This window comes from Haplochromis burtoni, unplaced genomic scaffold (assembly GCF_018398535.1).
Source record: "Haplochromis burtoni strain Fernald_Lab_line unplaced genomic scaffold, NCSU_Asbu1 Contig_55, whole genome shotgun sequence".
In the NCBI taxonomy this organism is placed as follows: domain Eukaryota; kingdom Metazoa; phylum Chordata; class Actinopteri; order Cichliformes; family Cichlidae; genus Haplochromis; species Haplochromis burtoni.
The window spans coordinates 181,142-198,584 of NW_024582416.1; the positions used below are offsets into that span (position 1 = coordinate 181,142).

A 17,443-nucleotide genomic window follows, 5' to 3' on the forward strand; every position below is an offset into this window, starting at 1 on the left:
TGTGTGCGTGTGTGTGTGTGTGTGTGTGTGTGTGTGTGTGTGTGTGTGTGTGTGTGTGTGTCCCCCGGTGGACCGATGGGGGGCGTATTTTCAGCTTAGGGCCCCAGAGCTGGAGGTAATCGCTGTTCCATGAGACTAAACTGAGGGAACGCACACACGGAAACATCCATCCTAGCACCATCAGTCCACTGCACTCGCAGTTTGTTGTCGAGGAGTGGCCTGAGGAAAAAAGTAGTGAAACAGTGAAGGGAAAGTATGAGTTTACTCGACGAGTGCTGGCTAAGTTGGAGCGCTCTCGTGCTAAAAGGGAAAAACATGAAAATGAAGATTTTTCACTCAAGCTTTTTTTTGGGTCTCCACATTAAAATAAAAAAGATCTGATTTAGACGAATCCGGTCGTTAAGTCTGACGTCACTAGCCGTGTCTGGGCCTAAACTCCGCTGCAGGTCCATATATCAAACGATCACTATGGCATTACTGAGAGTTGAAAAACTGTCTAAAGTCTTTCATCTTTAATAAAATGATCAGCGTTCTGCTCTACCAGGTGTAACAATTGAGTTTAACATCCAGGCATCCATGAAAACGAATTTATGACATTTAACGGAGTTAGAAGTTAGCAGGGAGTTAGCTCGCTAGCTTCTATCTAAATACAATATAGCATGTCCTGACTGCGGGGTTTTGGAAACAAATTAAAACGTACAGCTCTGCTATCACTTCCAACATAAATGAAGACAGAAAACTAAACAGCAGTGACGTTTGTAGGGTTACTGAAGTTGGGCTAGCTGGTATATAATGATGTGCTACGTGACCGCTAGCGACACAGCTATGTTAGCATAATATAAACAAGCTAACTTTTTTTCCACTCGATAAAAGTTACCGTGAGTGTTCTCGGTGGTCAGGAACAAATGTAATCGCATGGCAGGATGCTGTAAAAGGACCAAACTTCAGCCAGGAGAACAACTGAGATAATCCATCCACAATACGAGGTTAGTCATTCATATACTGCTGCATGGGCTGGGCTGTAGTTACATCCTAAGGTTTTAAAAACTGAGCTTAAATAAATGATTAGCGGTAATAAAAGCCGAGGGAGGTCAACAGTGATCACTGACTGTTTTAGGAGCTTTTTGAGATTAAATAGAAGAAAATACAAAACATTAAACATGTTAACAACACAAAAGCCATATTAAACGCAGACTACTTTAGGCCCGGAAGTATCACTTAACGACCGGATTGATGCTCTACCATCACTGTCCTTCACTAACCCCCCGTTTATTCCCTAATTACACACACACACGCACACACACAAACACGCGCAGAGAGAGCTCTCGTCTATTCAGTCTACATGTGTGAAGGGCATCGGAGAAGGCCACTTTCACACCATGGGTGAGTGTGTGTGCCGAAGTGTGTTTGAGCGTGTCCTTGTGTTCGGGTGGGTGCCGTTGCCAAGGGGATGCCATGGTTACGAGGTGCCAGCCAACCAGCTGACGGTGTCTCTCTAGAAGTGGCGGCGCCTTTGTCCTTCATTTGCAGTGACAGGCCGCACTGACGCCGTCTCGGCTCGGCTAACCGGACAAGACAGCGGCGGTGGCGCCAGACTGCAGGACCGTGTGACGACTGAGCGGCCCTCTCCATCGATCCCTGAGCTCGCTGCGTGTGTGTGTGTGCAGAAGGAGGCGAGAGAAAGAGCCGGAGAGGCTGCTGGATGGAAGGATGGAGTGGATCGACTGGAGGCTATGAATTATATATGGACCCAATCTGTTGTCAGGGCAGCTTGGGCTCATTGCTCCTCCAAACTCCTGACTCAACTCACACACACACACACACACACACACACACACACACACACACACACACACACACACACACACAGGGTAAACCAGAATAAACCCCCAACAAAAAATAAAAGGACAGCTTTTAACATATTAAATCCAGAAAAAAAGCTACTCTTCCCTTCTCCCGCCCCTCCTTCCCAAACATCAAACGGCTCAGGATGGATGGATGGAGGAGAAGCCATTTATTTTACCCATCTAATGAAAGCAGAGCGCTCCGCAGCGCTGCCAAGACTGCGAGCGACAAAGCGCCACAGGCAGCATCCCCCGTTCTTGACATTCAAGCGCTGCTCTTATTTATTTAGCAAATTTACTTACTAAGGAGGTCAGAAATGAATTATTTGGCGAGGATTTGCCTGGGAGCACTCTCCTCTCTTCTCTTCTTCCCTCTTCCAACATTTTTCTCCCTTCAATTTCCTTTTTATTTACGGCTCCTTTTTTTTCCCAAGCTTTGCTCTTCTTCTGCTAAGTGCTTATTTTTCCGACAGTTCGCCGTTCCTATAGCTCCGGGAACTTTTTGTAGAGTGTCGCCGGCAGCGTTGGAAAGTCATTTGAAAACCCAATTCTGTCCTCAGAAGCTGCTGCCAAGAAAAGCTTATACCTTTTAATACTTTGTGTTTGCCTCTTTTCCAAAAACGAAAAATCCCTAACATCAATCTCCCCCCCCCCAAAAAAAGTGTACTGGTGCATTTTTCCAAACACACTCCGACCTCACTCGCCTTATTTGAACGTAAACTTTTCACCTCAGCGTTCTCCATGAGACCCACTGAACTACATCGTCACCAAACTTTATCATGAGGTTCAACAGGAACATCCCTCGACTCTGACTCAGACCCACAAAAGTGCAACATTTGTTTCTGATTCGTGGAAGGCTCGGGGGGGGGGGGATTTAATCGCAGCTCCAACCTGCAGCTGCACGCGGCCCTCTCTTCAAAATTCTGTCGGTTGGTGTAATGAAGCCAGAGTGCGTGAGCCAGCAGAGGACGAAGATGAGGCATGAGAGGCAGAAATGTGGAGGATTATTAGTGGAGATGTAGTGAAGGCATGTGTTAAAGGAAAAGAGGAAAGGAAGCAGAGACCAGTCAGTGATCTCACTGCTCGACTAGCCCCTGATTTGGAAGGTTGGAAGCGGGTGACTGTGGCAGTCCCGGTTAATGCATCAAAGAGCAAAACTAGACACGCGGTACGACTAACAACTTGTTTCTCAGACAGAGAAGAACCGGGTTTGACAATGTTTCACAATGTTGCACTGAGCTCTGGAGCGCAAACAGGGTGCTGGAGCCTTTAACTGCAGGTTTTTCGGAGGCCAATTTTCTCCTGATCTCCCTCAGATGTTCTAAAGTGGGATCTGAGGAAGAAAAACATAACAAGGCTGTGCTGGAGACAGCGGAGAAGAAAAAGCAAATTGGGAGGAAGAAAGACTGAGCGAGATAAAACAGTCTGGGTAGGAGAACAGAGCTGCACGGAGACAAAGAGGGCGATACAGTTGGTAAAAAAGAGCGAAACAGGTGGGAGGAGAGGGAAGAGGAGCAGACGAAGAGGGATGAAAGGATCGGAATGATCGACAGCAGATGAGAACAACAGCGAAGGTGAGACAGGCGCCAGGCGCTCTGCAAAAATGTCCATCACGACAAAACATTCTGGCACATTTTAGTCTGAAATAAGTCAAAAACACACTTCTGCCAGCAGAGGAGACTAATTTACGTTTTTATCCGAACAACTCGGTATTCTAAATAAAGAAGGTGGCAGATTATTCACATTTGTGAACACCGATCTGCTTTGGAAACCAATAGTTTCATTTGTTGGCACATTTCTCTTTTTTAACACTAGCTAGTTCATAAAAGTCTTTTGTTGTTCTAAGCATCCGGCGTCTGCTCCATTATTTTCTCCAGCGCCGTGGAAGTGATGCTGCGGTTTAAATAAACGCTAACGACTGGCGAGCCGGCACACGTTTCAAAGAGCAGAATCAAAAGGAGACGGCTGTCACTGCACCGGACTCTTTGCTTCCAGTGTGATCTTTGCAGTGCAGCGAAAGAAGGAAAAACACACATTAACGATGGCTTAATGCCGGAGATGGAGATGAAACGGCAAACGAAGGAGCCTGCGGATACTCGCACAGCTGACAATAAATCAAAATAGGTTGAGACACAGATGAAGACGTGAACAGACTTTACAGGCAGATTTGTAAACACGCTGCGAGAGAGCGAGAGAGGCCCACCGCAGCCAGCGACACCTCGCTGCTGTCTGAGGGGAGACTGACAGGCCGTCTGATTGGTCCCAGCAGTGGGGATCATGTCGTGCCACTTCTTATTGACAACTCAGCCATCTCTTAACGGCTCGAGTAGCATTTGCATTGCTGCAAGTGAGTGAGTGTGTGTGTGTGTGTGTGTGTGTGTGTGTGTGTGTGTGTGTGTGTGTGTGTGTGTGTGTGTCTGTGTCTTGTTGTTAGTGTGGACAGCATTGGGCCTCCACGGATGCACGCAATCTAATCACCCCCCCTGTTCAGACTCCTCCCCTCCCCTGCCTTTCCCCCCACGATGCTGTTACAGTGCACGCAGCCCCGAGTATTTCAGTGTGTGTGTGTGTGTGTGTGTGTGTGTGTGTGTGTGTGTGTGTGAGATACTGGGGCGCTCACTTGTTGTTGCCATTAGAGTGACTAAGAGAAGCCTGTGATGACTACAGTGATGATGATGATGAAGGTGATGATAGCAATTACAATGGTAATGATGATGACTCCTCTTGTTTTGCTGTCAGACGCAGCGCCGAGAAAAGCCACCATGGTCGTTTTAGCGCGGCTCGGTCACATGACACACCGACTTCCACACACAAACTGATTTTAAGGCACGCACACACACAAGCGTGGTGATGGACGTGGACCTACCTATGTTGATGCGAATGGATGCATGGAGGATGAGGTCGGGGTGGGGGTGAAGGCGGTGGACAGGTGGAGGAATGGTGGGGTGTGGGCCAGCGGGTGGAGGTGGGCTGCGTCTGGGCCGGGGGCCTCGCGCACAGAGGCGTCCTGCAGACCGCCGACAGAAAAGAGAAACCCACATGATGAACACTGGCAAACGCTAATCTGAGCGCCGCCGAGGCTGCTCCCATGATGCATTTGTTAGGAAAAGCGCACCCAGAATGGCGCGAATGCAGAAAGCCATCTTTCCTCTCAGAAGACTGCGATGTTTTCACAAGTTCCCCCGGCAGGGTTCAGCGAAAGTTTACTGCCCACACAATCCCACAACAACCCCTCTGCCTCCAACACTGCGAGCGCTCGTACAGTCAGAGCTCCCGCCCTGATGGAAAATAATACCCTGAACTCACACGCTGTTAGAGCTTCAAAGAGCTGTGCATGTGCGTTAAGGTGCTCGGTGTCACTGCGGTCTCTGGTGTTTTTACAGTCAGTTTGCATTTTTCTTCTCTTATGTTTCGACGGTGCTGCGTCGAGACCGCGCTGCCTGCTCTCGTGCCAATATATCTCTTTTTGCAAGGAAATGGCACTCGGTGCACAGAGCCAGATATCAAAATGTCAGGTACTTTATGAGATGTGTGAAAATAGGGACAGTTGCACAAGTGGCTCATAGAAGAGCGGAACCCCTGAGAACAACTCTTGCCTGCACGTCTGAAAAGAGTCTCAGAGAAAAAGAAAGTGTTTGGCTCAGAAAGCCTCTGCGGGGCTTTTCAGCACACAGACGACCGGCAGATCGATGCCTCTCGTTAGACGCTAACGCACGGCAGAGAAGCTCGACGGCCCAGAATTGTAGCGTACAGTAACCATACGGCACAATTCGCACTAAAATACATTTTTCACCATCAAGACCACTTACAGCTACAGCTGGGATACGTTAGCTCGCATGCACATTCACTAACTCACATGCAGCATATGCACAACTAATGTGCTGAGTTTGCAGCCGGAGCCCTTGCCGCGCTCTTACCTGTTGTGCACTGAGTTGGCAGATCCTGGCACGGCAGCCGCTGCTGCCTCCTGGATCTTGCGGTTAGAGCTACCCAAAGAAGGGGGACCCATCCCGGGCCCAGCTGGCTGGGGTACGCTGGGAGAAGTGGGACCCATGGCTGGGTACACCCTGTTCTGGCTGCCTGGGCCGTGGCCGCGTCCTCCGGGCATGGGCTGGCCGGGCCCCTGGCCGTGCATGGGGCTGGTAGCGTTCATGCCCAGGCTGTTGGTTATGCCAGGGCCGGGGCCACTGTAGCCGGTGCTGGCTGTGCCGCTGTAGTTGGAGGGCCGTGGGTAGTTGCCTGGAAGAAGACGACATGTGAATCAGCCAACAAAAGCTCATTAAGATCACAGAAAATCAGAAGCTACACAGACGGTGTCCCTGAAACGTAAAACATGGCTCGCTGTCGTTTCAGACGTCCTCCTAAATTCCACGATTTGGCTATGAGAACGGCACAAAATAGCTTCAGTGACATTATTAACAGCAGTCTGTCTTCTGGTATGGTTCCTGCAAATTTCAGACATGCAGTAGTACAGCCACTGCTTAAGAAACCTAGCCTTGATCACACAGTTTTAGCGAACTATAGGCCTATTTCCAATCTGCCTTTAGTCTCCAAGGTTTTAGAGAAAATTGATTTTAGTCAACTGAAAGATTTTCTAGATGAAAATGGAATCTTTGAGGTTTTTCAATCAGGTTTTAAAACCCTTCACAGCACAGAATCTGCATTATTAAGGGTTTTTAATGACATCCTTCTGGCATGTGATTCTGGTAACCATGTTGTTCTTGTCTTGCTTGACCTAACTGCTGCCTTTGACACCGTAGACCACAATATTCTAATTTCTCGATTACATGATGTAGTGGGTATTGGTGGCACTGCACTTAATTGGTTTAGGTCTTATTTGTCAGATAGAACTTTCTCTGTCAGCCTTCTCGGTTACGAATCGTCTTCTGTTCCTCTGTCATGTGGCGTCCCACAGGGCTCAATTTTAGGGCCACTGCTCTTTTCACTGTATCTATTGCCTCTGGGTTCTATCCTTAGAAGGCATGGGATCTCATTTCATTGTTATGCCGATGACTGCCAAATGTATTTGTCACTAAAACACAAGAATGGCATCTCCATAAAACCTCTCTTGACATGTCTAGATGACATTAAAGCTTGGTTGGCTCTAAACTTTTTAAATTTTAATGAAAAGAAAACAGAAGTGTTGGTGTTTGGATCCAGTGGTCCCTGTGAGTCCTCCTCTGTTGTTTTAGGATCCCTGGAAGTCTATTTTAAACTTGTTGTTACTGACCTTGGTTTTAAGTTGGACAGTGATTTTAAATTGGACAATCAAATCAGAGCAGTGGTGAAGTCCAGTTTTTATCATTTAAGGCGACTGGCAAGAGTAAAATCTTTTCTTTCGAGGCAGCACCTTGAAACAGTGATCCATGTTTTTATTTCTTCCCGCCTGGACGACTGTAACTCACTTTATGTGGGGGTCAGTCAGTCATTGCTCTCACGTCTGCAGCTGGTTCAAAATGCGGCTGCACGACTCCTAACAGGAACTCGAAAAAGAGAGCATATAACCCCCGTGCTGGCCTCTCTGCACTGGCTGCCTGTGTCTTTTAGAGTTCATTTTAAAATTCTTATGTTTGTTTTTAAATGCCTTCACAGTCTTGCCCTGCCTTACGTCTCTGAGCTTCTTCATCCCCACATACCCTGTCAGTCTCTCAGGTCAGCTGACCAGCTGCTCCTGGAGGTACCGAGATCCAGGAGGAAGCTCAGAGGGGGCGGGGCCTTCTCTATTGTGGCTCCAAAATTATTGAATAATTTGCCCTTGCACGTTAGAGAGGCCCCTTCACTGTCCACTTTTAAATCACGTCTTAAAACCCACTTTTATTCCTTGGCTTTTAACCTCAGTGAGACTTAGTTTCTCTTTTAATTGAAGTAGTTATTTAATTAATGATTTCACTCTTTTTTTATTTGTTTTTTATTTATATCTCATGTAATTTTATTTTACAGTTCCAGTGTACAGCACTTTGTGTCAGCTGTGGTTGTTTTAAAGTGCTTTATAAATAAAGTTGATGATGATGACAAACTGGAGCTGCAGATGGGTCTTATCAATCACCTCATTTGAGACAAATGGGGTGTGCTTGTCAGCTGGTACTCATATACCTACCACAGTGACACATACAGCAATTTCATCCATCAAGAAAACAATGCCGCGACAGCCGCGGAGCGTAAAGAGCGGGATTACACTGTGATTCACGGCCGCCGCCAACCTGTGTATGCGAGGAGACCCACTCTGAGGTGTGGCCCGGTGAGCTGTGTGGCCCTGGGAACAATTGGCGAGCTTAAGGCTGACTTTGTGAAACACTTGAGAGGAGCTCTAATCTGCAGTAAATGCTTTCTTGCTGCCCTGGAGTGCCACGCAGCCACGATGCCAGGAGCTTTCCTAAGGCACACTTAAACCCCTCCATTTTGGCTTTAAAAGCCTCGCTCGACTCCAGCCTCAATAACAGCTGAAAGACAACACGCGCATGCAGCAGACACAGCAGCAGGCACCTATACATGTGAGAGCCGTCCACACCCACGACACGCAGCGCGCATAACAGCGTATTCCCTATTTGGGCACTGAGATTTTTCCACAGGGGACAAATCCCCCGCAAAATAGAAAAGTGGCATCTTCCATTGTGAAGGGGGCTATTTATTTTGATTTGATTAAGGGTGCTTTAGTTGGGCCTCACTGCGTAATCCCCTGAGAATATGTCTGGAAAAGGGGATCAAGTCTCTTTAAAACCTGAAGGCTTTTCTGTGCGCTCAAACGAGGGAAAGTTAGATGACAATGTTCCACGGGGGGGGGGAAGAGCGATACTGAATATGGTAATGGCTTCACAGTGTCCTCGAGCTGCTTCGGCAAAGACACTTTCCACACGACATAAGACCGCTTGTCCAACAGAGATGGAGGGAGCACGAGGGGGCGGAAAGAGAGGAAGACAGACAGACTGCGAGGGAGGGGGAAACGCTCCCACCCGCCAACCCCCGAGATAGGATTTATACTGAATCAAAATAAAAGTCTTTCCCATAAAAGTCAGCAACTCCGCCTGAATTTGTCCAGAAATTGTGATGAAATCTACTGTGGGAGATGGGAAAAGAAAAAGCGGATTATTTGTGGGGAGGCTCTGGTGAGTCGGTGAGCTGAGTACAGCTGACACCTGTCAAGGGTTTTGGGGCTATAATAGGGAAGCGTTCAGGAAGAAAGGATGCCTGCTAACGAACACAGGAGGATATGTATGGTGCGCTCTGTGTGTGTGTGTGCGTGCATCTGCTTGATTGTGTGAATGCATGTGTAATACGTTGGAGACCTTGCGAGCACTGAAACACGCATTTCCACGTTTCTTCCACTCATAATGAAGCGGAGACGCTGTGGAAAATCCTGGGAGCGGTGCCCTGCAGCCCGACTGCTCAGCTGGATGAACAAGGCCCCGGTCAGCAACCTCTCTCAGCCCTCTCTGGACGGCTGATGGGACCCACGTCATGGCCGCCCGCCATCTATTCCAGGGGTTCGTTTATAGCATCTGGACTCTGAATTCTTCTGCCTGAAGTCCTAAAAACGAAGAAGCGTCTGGAATTTTCCATCTCAGCGTGTTCACTCGCTGTCTTAGTATTTCTTCTTTTTGCGAGGTGCTAAGCTAAATCTGTTTTGAAAAACTGTGTCATTAAGTCGGCACGCCGCACTGAGGGAACTTATCAGTTTTGATGTACTACCATTCAAAGTGATGTGGGCTCAGTCGCCTCGGCTGACAGCAGAAAGACAGAGTAACTGCGGGATGGGGTTAATGTAAAGCTTTCCTATGAGAGCCTTGCTCTGTCCTGACAAGAATGATTCACTTCCTGAAGGATTGGTGCCGAGCCAGAATGCTTCTTCAAGGACAGATAGCACGCTAACCCACTTTTTAAAATGACTGAGAGCTCAACCTCAAAATCCTACAGTAGGTGTTTTCATAAGAGACATTTGGGCTTTCAATGACTTTGGAAGTGCTGTAAGATTACATTAAAAGGGGAAGATGGATTATTGCTGAGGTAAAATTTTGTCCAATTTAGAAAAAAGAGAAGCAATAATGACTCTGTGCTGATATATTTAAAACGCTTCAGGGGGAAAAGAGAAAAAAAGTACAACTTAATGTTAACTTCCAAATGCTTCCAGAAAAAAGCACATCCTGTCAGGAAATTCATATAAAAATGTGCATCTTTTCTGACTCTGGTTTTATGCACGAGAAACCAGGTTCAAAATGTGCAGTGCTAGCTTTCATTATGCACATGCATACGATGTTAGCATTAAAATGCATTCACAGACGTGGCTCTGCCTACTCTGACTGTTACTCCTGCTGCTCTGGAAACTAAAAGGAGGACAAGGAGGATGCCATTTCTTATTTGCACCTTCTCGTGTCCTTGTAGCTCAGTCTTGGTTTCTCGCCTGCTTCTCAGCACTTGTGCCTTTGGGGAGTCTTGGTGGTATTTATAGCGCGATAGAGGGGAGGAGAAGCGCTCGTGGTGCTTCGTTCACAATTACATGGAAATTCCCGGCACGGTCACGCATTTGTTGGACGCTATATCCTGCGCCGGGTTTAATCCCCGGAGTCCTGCGGGAGAGCTGGAGCGTGACCGAGCAGATTACCGTCGACTGCTTCCTCAGCAGGCCGGACCCGCCGACGCTAACGGCCAAGGCGGTCGCTCTGCCGTCTGCAGCGGAGCGAGGTGTGATGGTGCACCCTCTGGACCTGTGAACTCCATCAGTGAGGAGTGGAATGCAGATTACATGGCTACATGCTTGAGCTGCCAAGGACGGGAGCGTGGGCAGGCTGTGCACATGTGGCTGAACACAAATACAAAAATTCAATAGCATTTTTCCTCTTTTCCTTTCTGTGAATGTGGTGGGAGTGAGCTGGGAGAGTGGGGCTTAGTCGGGGAGTGTGTCAAGTATAATCAAGCCGGTAATCATACTTTAGGAAGCAAGGATGTCTCTGTTTCCTCCTCGAATCGTTATGAAACTGCTTTACTTAATAAAATAACTGTAAGTCTGTTTAAAGCTGTTTAATCAGCTTTAGCACTTCCAATGTTTGACATCAGACGGGTCAATACAGACACAAAAAACAGATTCCTTCCTTGCTTCACACAGCTCACTGTTACACTGCAGCTTTCATGTACAGCTTGGTGGGATGGATATATATATTTCTTTTTTTTGCAGCATCCCCTCTTGCCCGAGGCCCCCACATCTTCTACCAGCCACCTCAGCACCTTCCCCGGCAGGGTTTCTGAGCCTGAGCTGGGCTGGGGTGCGCCTTGGGGCTGCTGAGCTCCACATACTGTCAATTTCCTCCAAAAACATCCACTCGCTCCCTTAGGCATTGGCTTGAGTCATGGCTTTTTTCTTTCTTCTTCTTCTTTTTTTTTTTGGCTGAATTACTCTGTGGCTCCGGCAAGGCACCAAGGCTTAAAAGTCCTGTCTGAAGCACGGTCATTACCAGTGGAGTGCTTAACCCCTGGAGGGGGGTATGTGGTGGAGGGAACTATGCGATGGGTGGGAGAGAAAGCAGAGCTGAGCCGGTCTCTGAATCTTTTTCCTGTAATAGCATAATATCCTCCTCCCCCGTGTGTGTGTGTGTGTGCTGTTCTCAACATGCTGCTCTGCACCGTGTCCAAGTGCAGGTCTTGGAAACAGCTGCTGAGGACATGTGAGTCTCGAGGAGAGCCTGATATCAGCTGAGATCAGGTAAACTTGGGATATAGCGGCCTTTCAAAGCACCACGATAAACACGGAGCAGCTTAAATGTTTGGACCGCCTCACTGCAACAGCTCTAACACACAGTCACAAACAGCAAACCTCTGGTTAGTGTTATCTGATCAAAGATCGCTTGAAAAAGCAGAAAAATATGTAAGTACTATTTGCAGAGAGGCCGTGTCCTCCGGCAGACTCATGTATCACATTAACTGTGTGCAGGATGGAGCTTATGTAGCTGATTACACGAGTCCAGCTACAGTCGTTTACCCGCGGACAACAAAAGCAGTCGTGTAGCCTTTAAAGTTACAGACACCAGACTGTTTTATGTATTTTGCTGAGCTACAAACTGCTTTAGTGTGTGTGTGTGAGAAATGGCTGAAAGACAAAATGCTGTTACCCATTACACATGGAAACACAACCTCTCCCAGCACAGACAGGCCAAGAGAAACAGCAGAGCAGAGTTCAGGAACTTGGAGCTAGTTTCTGTGTTGGCTAATTTGCTGGTTCGCTCGGGAGAGGGAAGGGAAGCAGATGGAGCTGTCATTAAGAACAATGACCAGCAGCTGTCTGGCCTGTTCGCTCTGCTAAGGACCGGGGCCCTGGCTATGTCCTGGACTCAATATGAAGCTTAAGACGAGTTTACATCAAAGTAAAAATAAGTAATATGAAACATTATGATGTGAAAGTGCACGTAAGTGGTAATCTGAACTCGGCTGTTTACCTGTAAAAATAACCACAGACGGCCACAAAAGGAGTAAATTAGGGGGAAGCTGAAGAATTACAGGACAAGGGTGAATTAAGGGTGTTGGCTTTGGCTCTTCAGCAAGTTTGCATAAAGAAAACACCAGGATACCTGCACGTTTGCTATATCTGCACGCATGAAGCACACATGTGCAGGTCTGAGCAGCTCCTTCTGATTTTGATGGAACATCTCTCCTGACGTCCAAGTGAGATTTCACGCTCATCTGCCTCCAGAGCTTCTCGCAGGCTAGACCGCCTCGCTGTTGCTCTCTGCTTACTTCATTTCTCTTTCTCCTCTCTGCTTACTGGGCTGTCAGCGCAGCCAAAGTCACATTAGGAGATAAGAGTGGGTGGAGAAGGAGGACCAAATACCAAACGCATTAGGGCTATTAATCAAGATTAACAAATGCGAGGGAGACGCCGCAAATTTGGAAAAACACACGCGCGGATGGGTGCATTTATCAAGGTGACACATTAAAACACACATTTACCAAAAAAATACCATAATGTTTGGTCTGGTGTGGCGCCAAAGGCAGAAAACGAACTACAACAGCAGATGTCGACGTTTGCCGGCTGGCTGGGAGTTTCATGTTGGAGAAACAAGCGAGCGCAGAACGTTTAATTACACAAAGCGATCCAAACTTCTTTTTTTTCCAGTTTTCCTGGAATCTGAGACTCGTCATTTTTCCAAGTTTTTTTTCTCCTGAGAAAAATCTGAAAAAGCTTAGACTGATGGTCAGTGCAACTGGAACGCCACAAGGCTCGTCAGACAGGCCGAGAGAACGTGGCGGAACATCTGATTACTGCTCAGAGGCCAAAGAAACAATAAATACTCAGGAAGAGATGGATGTGGATTTCCTGCACTGATCACTGCACATTTATGTGACCTCAGGACGACATATGTACACACACAGCACAAAACGAGATAAGAAAGCCGGTCTCGTGATCTAATATGTTATCAGGATCTTGATCATTAGTAAAACTACAGTAAAAGTAAGTCCTCTGCTTGACTAGGAAAAAACTGCAGATTGTAACTTTTTTGCATTTGGTGACTGATGGCAACTAGTTGCCATCACCTACTGGTTGCCTGTAGGTTGCAAATTGATTGCACAGGTCACCTGGTAGGAGGCAACAATCGTGGTCCAACTGAGGCTGACTGCAGACTCTCAGACAGACACGCTGCACTCTGCAGAGTCCATCTGCAACTCGACTTTATGTATTCTTTTAACTCTTGAGATGTTTCTAGATGAATATTTCAGCTGTTAGCATTTGCCCTCTCATGTTTGCATGCTGTGCATTTTGCTCCAAAAAGCTTCTTCCTCTGGTTTTTGTGACTCATTCTTGCAGCCGTCTTGTTCTAAACTAAGATCTCCAGTAAACATGAATGAACTGGTTCATTTTATGCACAGCATGTGTCTCATTAGAAGACAGGCCGGCCCCCATCAGAACGAGGGAAGCCATCGTTGCGATCGGTTAAAGGAACACGTTCAGCTTCTCTCTATGGACATGATAACCTACTGCAGGTGTGACACTGGACTGTATGTATTTAAAAGAAATGAAGCTAAAACAGATTCATTATGTTCAATTCTTTTAAAAAACGACTAATTTTTCTTTGAGGCCGATATTTCTCCAGATCATGATTCAGTGGATGAAGCTCGTGACGTGTCAGTCTGGAGCTCATAATCTTATCACGAGGAGGGCCAAGAGGTGTGTCCAGGGTTCAAGTGTCTCATGAATATAGTCTGGCTTTGAATGCCCACGATGAGACCTGCCACACAGGATGATAGAGGACTGTAACAGCTGTGTGCGTCGAGATTGTAGGAAACAGCCAATGGAAACGTCTTTCAAAAGGACTCTTTTTGTATTCCTCATTAGCAGACTGTCTTTGACACCAGTGACACCGAAGTCAAGCCCGGTGTGACGGTGAGCGCGAGGCCAGCGGTAATCAAAAATGACAAATGTGACTCTCCAATCTGGGGCCAAACTCCTGCGTAACCCCTCTGAATGGATGATAGGCTGGACTCGCCCTCCCAGCGGACCAGTCAGGAAGCAGAGGCTGCTGCACAAATGTGATGTCAGTTAAAGTCAGCGTGGGGCCTGTTAATGCTTCTCGTGATTATAATTCAGCACGAAGCCTGACAGCAGTCGCAGTTTTCTCTGCTTTTTTAAACTATCGCCTGAAAGTTAGACTCTCGCGTTTGAGGCGTTCGTGCTCGCTCGACTTTTAACAGAGTTTCTGGTAAACTGACACGTGCTAAATATAGACTCGTGAATCAGCTCTTATGTCTTCGGCAGATTAGGAGCTCAGAGTAACGCGAAATTGCCAGTTTTAGAAAACATTAAACAATCATGATTTCAAGGCTTTTCCACAGCTGAGCCCGACATCCTGCTTTACAATTTCTCACCTTGTGAGAAAACTATGTGAGATCCTTGTTTCCTGTAATAATAAAGGACAAACAAATATTCCAAAATCTTCTGTTCATTTAAATGTTTTCAGACGATCACATTATAGCAGGCACCAACCTTGGTGTCCATACTGAGGTGCGTGTGGTCCGTAAGGGCCCGCGGGGCCACCCTGGGAGTACGGACCCACTCCAGAGTAGAGGGGGCCCCCTGGCGATGGGTGGGGGGACATGGGAGGTCCGGTCTGTGGAGAAGCAAACTGAGAGGCAGCCTGGTTCCTCTGCATGTTGAACCCTGAAACACAAAAACAGGCATGAAAGCAGCAGAACCAGCGGAGGATTTGTCTGAAGCGGTTGTGTAAGTCAACAAAGTGGGACATTTATTCAATTTCCTCGTGTAAAAAGAGCCGTGTTCTGATAACGACCCTAATCTTTTACCTCAGCGCTGGCTCCTGTTACTCGCAGATACACTTTGTGGAGTAATACGGCGCGGTCCAGGTGTTAGATGGCGCATAAAGAAAGCGGCAGGCTGACACAGGCTCGCTCGCTCAGAGAATTTTAGCACGGGCAGAAGCAGAGGGTCAAGTGTACGCGTGTTCTGAAAGACGCACGCAGCCGAGTCTGTCCGCAGGGTTGAAAAAAGCCAACCGTTTGCTCGACTCTTCACAGAATAGCCGGCGATTTGACCGCAGCTACTATGTTTTTCTAAACCGTTTTGTCAATAGATGTGTCAGAGCCTCTCAGGCCCAAACTCGCCCGCACCATTCAAATTGACATTTGGAGAGATCCTCGCCTGGGCTTCGCTCTTTCAAGCTGCGCCGTTGGTTTTTAAACCCACAGAAAGGTCTCCCGATCCACCGCGAATGCGGAAAGGTCGCCGGGCGGCCATTCAGAGAAAAGAGAGGTTGCGTGGGTGTGGAAACGAGCGCGTGCGGTAGGGGGATTGCAGATTAGGGCGTAAATGGATCGGGCCCGCTCGACTGTAAACTGTGATAGCGATCCGCTTTGCTGAATGGGCGCCGACTCTTTAGCGAGTTTGGGGTTTAGGGAAAAACGATAGAGTTGGAAAAGTGCAAGTTGACACTTGTTTAATTCCTTGTTTCTGCTAAGAGAGCATGAGAAAATATGAGGAGAGGGAGATGGAAGTTTCACTGCATGATGGCTGTGTGCGCACACACGCATGTGTTTGTGTTTCTCGGTGTGTGGGGGAGATAACAGAGAAAGAGAGCAATAAAAGTGTGTGTGTGTGTGCAGCGAAGAGATGAAGGCCAAGACAGAAAGAGAGGCAGTGAGAGAGAAAGTGTGTGTGGGAGGAAAGACAGTGTAACAGAGGGAAAGAGCGATCGGGGCCTGAAAGTGCTTAGGCTGCGAGTGCTGGGTTTAAGGAGCGAGGACATTATTGTAATGTTTTGCTTCCATTAGGGTAAGGGGATTCTGGGAGAGCAGGAGAAAAATACAGTGTGTAATACCGCACTTTAAATTGCCTGGAAAATGGATGGGGAGAGGAACATTGTGCAGACAGTGCTAAAAGCAAATAACACATTCAAGGATTTTTCTGTCTCTCTGCTTCGTTCGCTCTCCACACTCACACACAAACACACAACACGCACACAAACCTTTCTCTCTTTCGGGCAAAGTGAATGAAGCTCTCAGCCGGACAACAACAGGCGAGCGGCGGAGCACGCGAGAGAAAGCGGGGGGGAAAAGGGACATTCAGCGGATTTATGGAAATGAAGAGTGGAGAGAGGCTCTTAGGGAGGCAGCCACTTGAGCAAAGTGGGGCGTGCGTGTAGAGGAGGATGAGGGGGGGGCGGTGGGAGGTTTAATCCTAGCTAGGGAAACAGCAAAAACAACAGCCAACCCTGTTAACCTCGCCGTGTTTTCCTGGACTGGGCTGGGGAGGGCGTGAGGTTTACAGGCATTAGAGAGCAGCACTAAATTTCCGATTTGATTTCATCATGTTGGGAAATAACCTTTTACAGTGCCGCTCCCGCTCTCTCCGTCTTCATCTATCCACTCCCTCTGTCTCTCTGTGATGTTAACTGCTCTTTGGTGGGTGATAGAGAGGGAGCATCGCAGTAATTCCATTAAGGTTGCATCCCACTCTTTCAGGGGTTTGTCAGTGTTGTGTGGATGCAGATTTTTTTTCACATGAGCAATTTTGCTGTTTTTAGTAATAGTTGAGAAGTGGCCATAATTGCTGGAAACAATTTTGCAGTTTGGCCAACACATGTGGCTTGCGGGTGAGCGTTCGTGTTACGAGCCTTTGGCAGCGAGTCGGGGCCAAAGCTGAAGTGGCTCCATCGGCAGAGCGCACGCTCGGGTCTGAATGAAAGACTTATCTCAATGTTTACTGTGACATTTTTACACAACCGCAATTTTACCATAAGAGTGAAGTTAAAACATGATGCTGCGTGTGTGTAAACTACATGAAGTGCAGAATATTTTAAACATATACAAACAAGTGTTTGTTGTTTTATTTGCATATAATATTAAAAACCTGATAAACCAGCAGGGACTAGAAAGAGGAACATGAAGGTTTCCTCCCACATTATCTTCTCTTCACTGGCTCCCTGTCAAATCCAGATTTCTTCTTAAATAATCACGACATAAAGACCTCGGAGTTTCGTATCCTCACTCTCACACTGCAGGCTCACTTGTTGTTTCTGGAGTATTCAAGGCCACGCCCACACTAAGCGTTTTTGGTCAAGGAAAACTGAGCTCTTTGAAAACGCTCTCCAAAGCGGATACATTTG

The 17,443-nt window shown here is 47.4% G+C and overlaps 1 protein-coding gene across 6 annotated transcripts in view; it reads right to left on the reverse strand.

Annotated features, from left to right (window-relative positions):
* LOC102292653 (AT-rich interactive domain-containing protein 1B) overlaps nucleotides 1-17,443 on the reverse strand; it is a 158,524-nt gene that overhangs the window by 20,326 nt on the left and 120,755 nt on the right. For 5 of the 6 annotated variants that reach the window (XM_014333603.2, XM_042220764.1, XM_014333602.2 and 2 more), the window contains exons 7-9: nucleotides 14,809-14,982; nucleotides 5,762-6,083; nucleotides 4,711-4,851 (exon numbers count right to left, since the gene is read on the reverse strand). In XM_014333603.2, the coding sequence (XP_014189089.1) occupies nucleotides 4,711-4,851; nucleotides 5,762-6,083; nucleotides 14,809-14,982 (637 nt within the window). The remainder of the gene's footprint in view (nucleotides 1-4,710; nucleotides 4,852-5,761; nucleotides 6,084-14,808; nucleotides 14,983-17,443) is intronic. The other variant, XM_005922389.3, reaches the window with a different exon arrangement.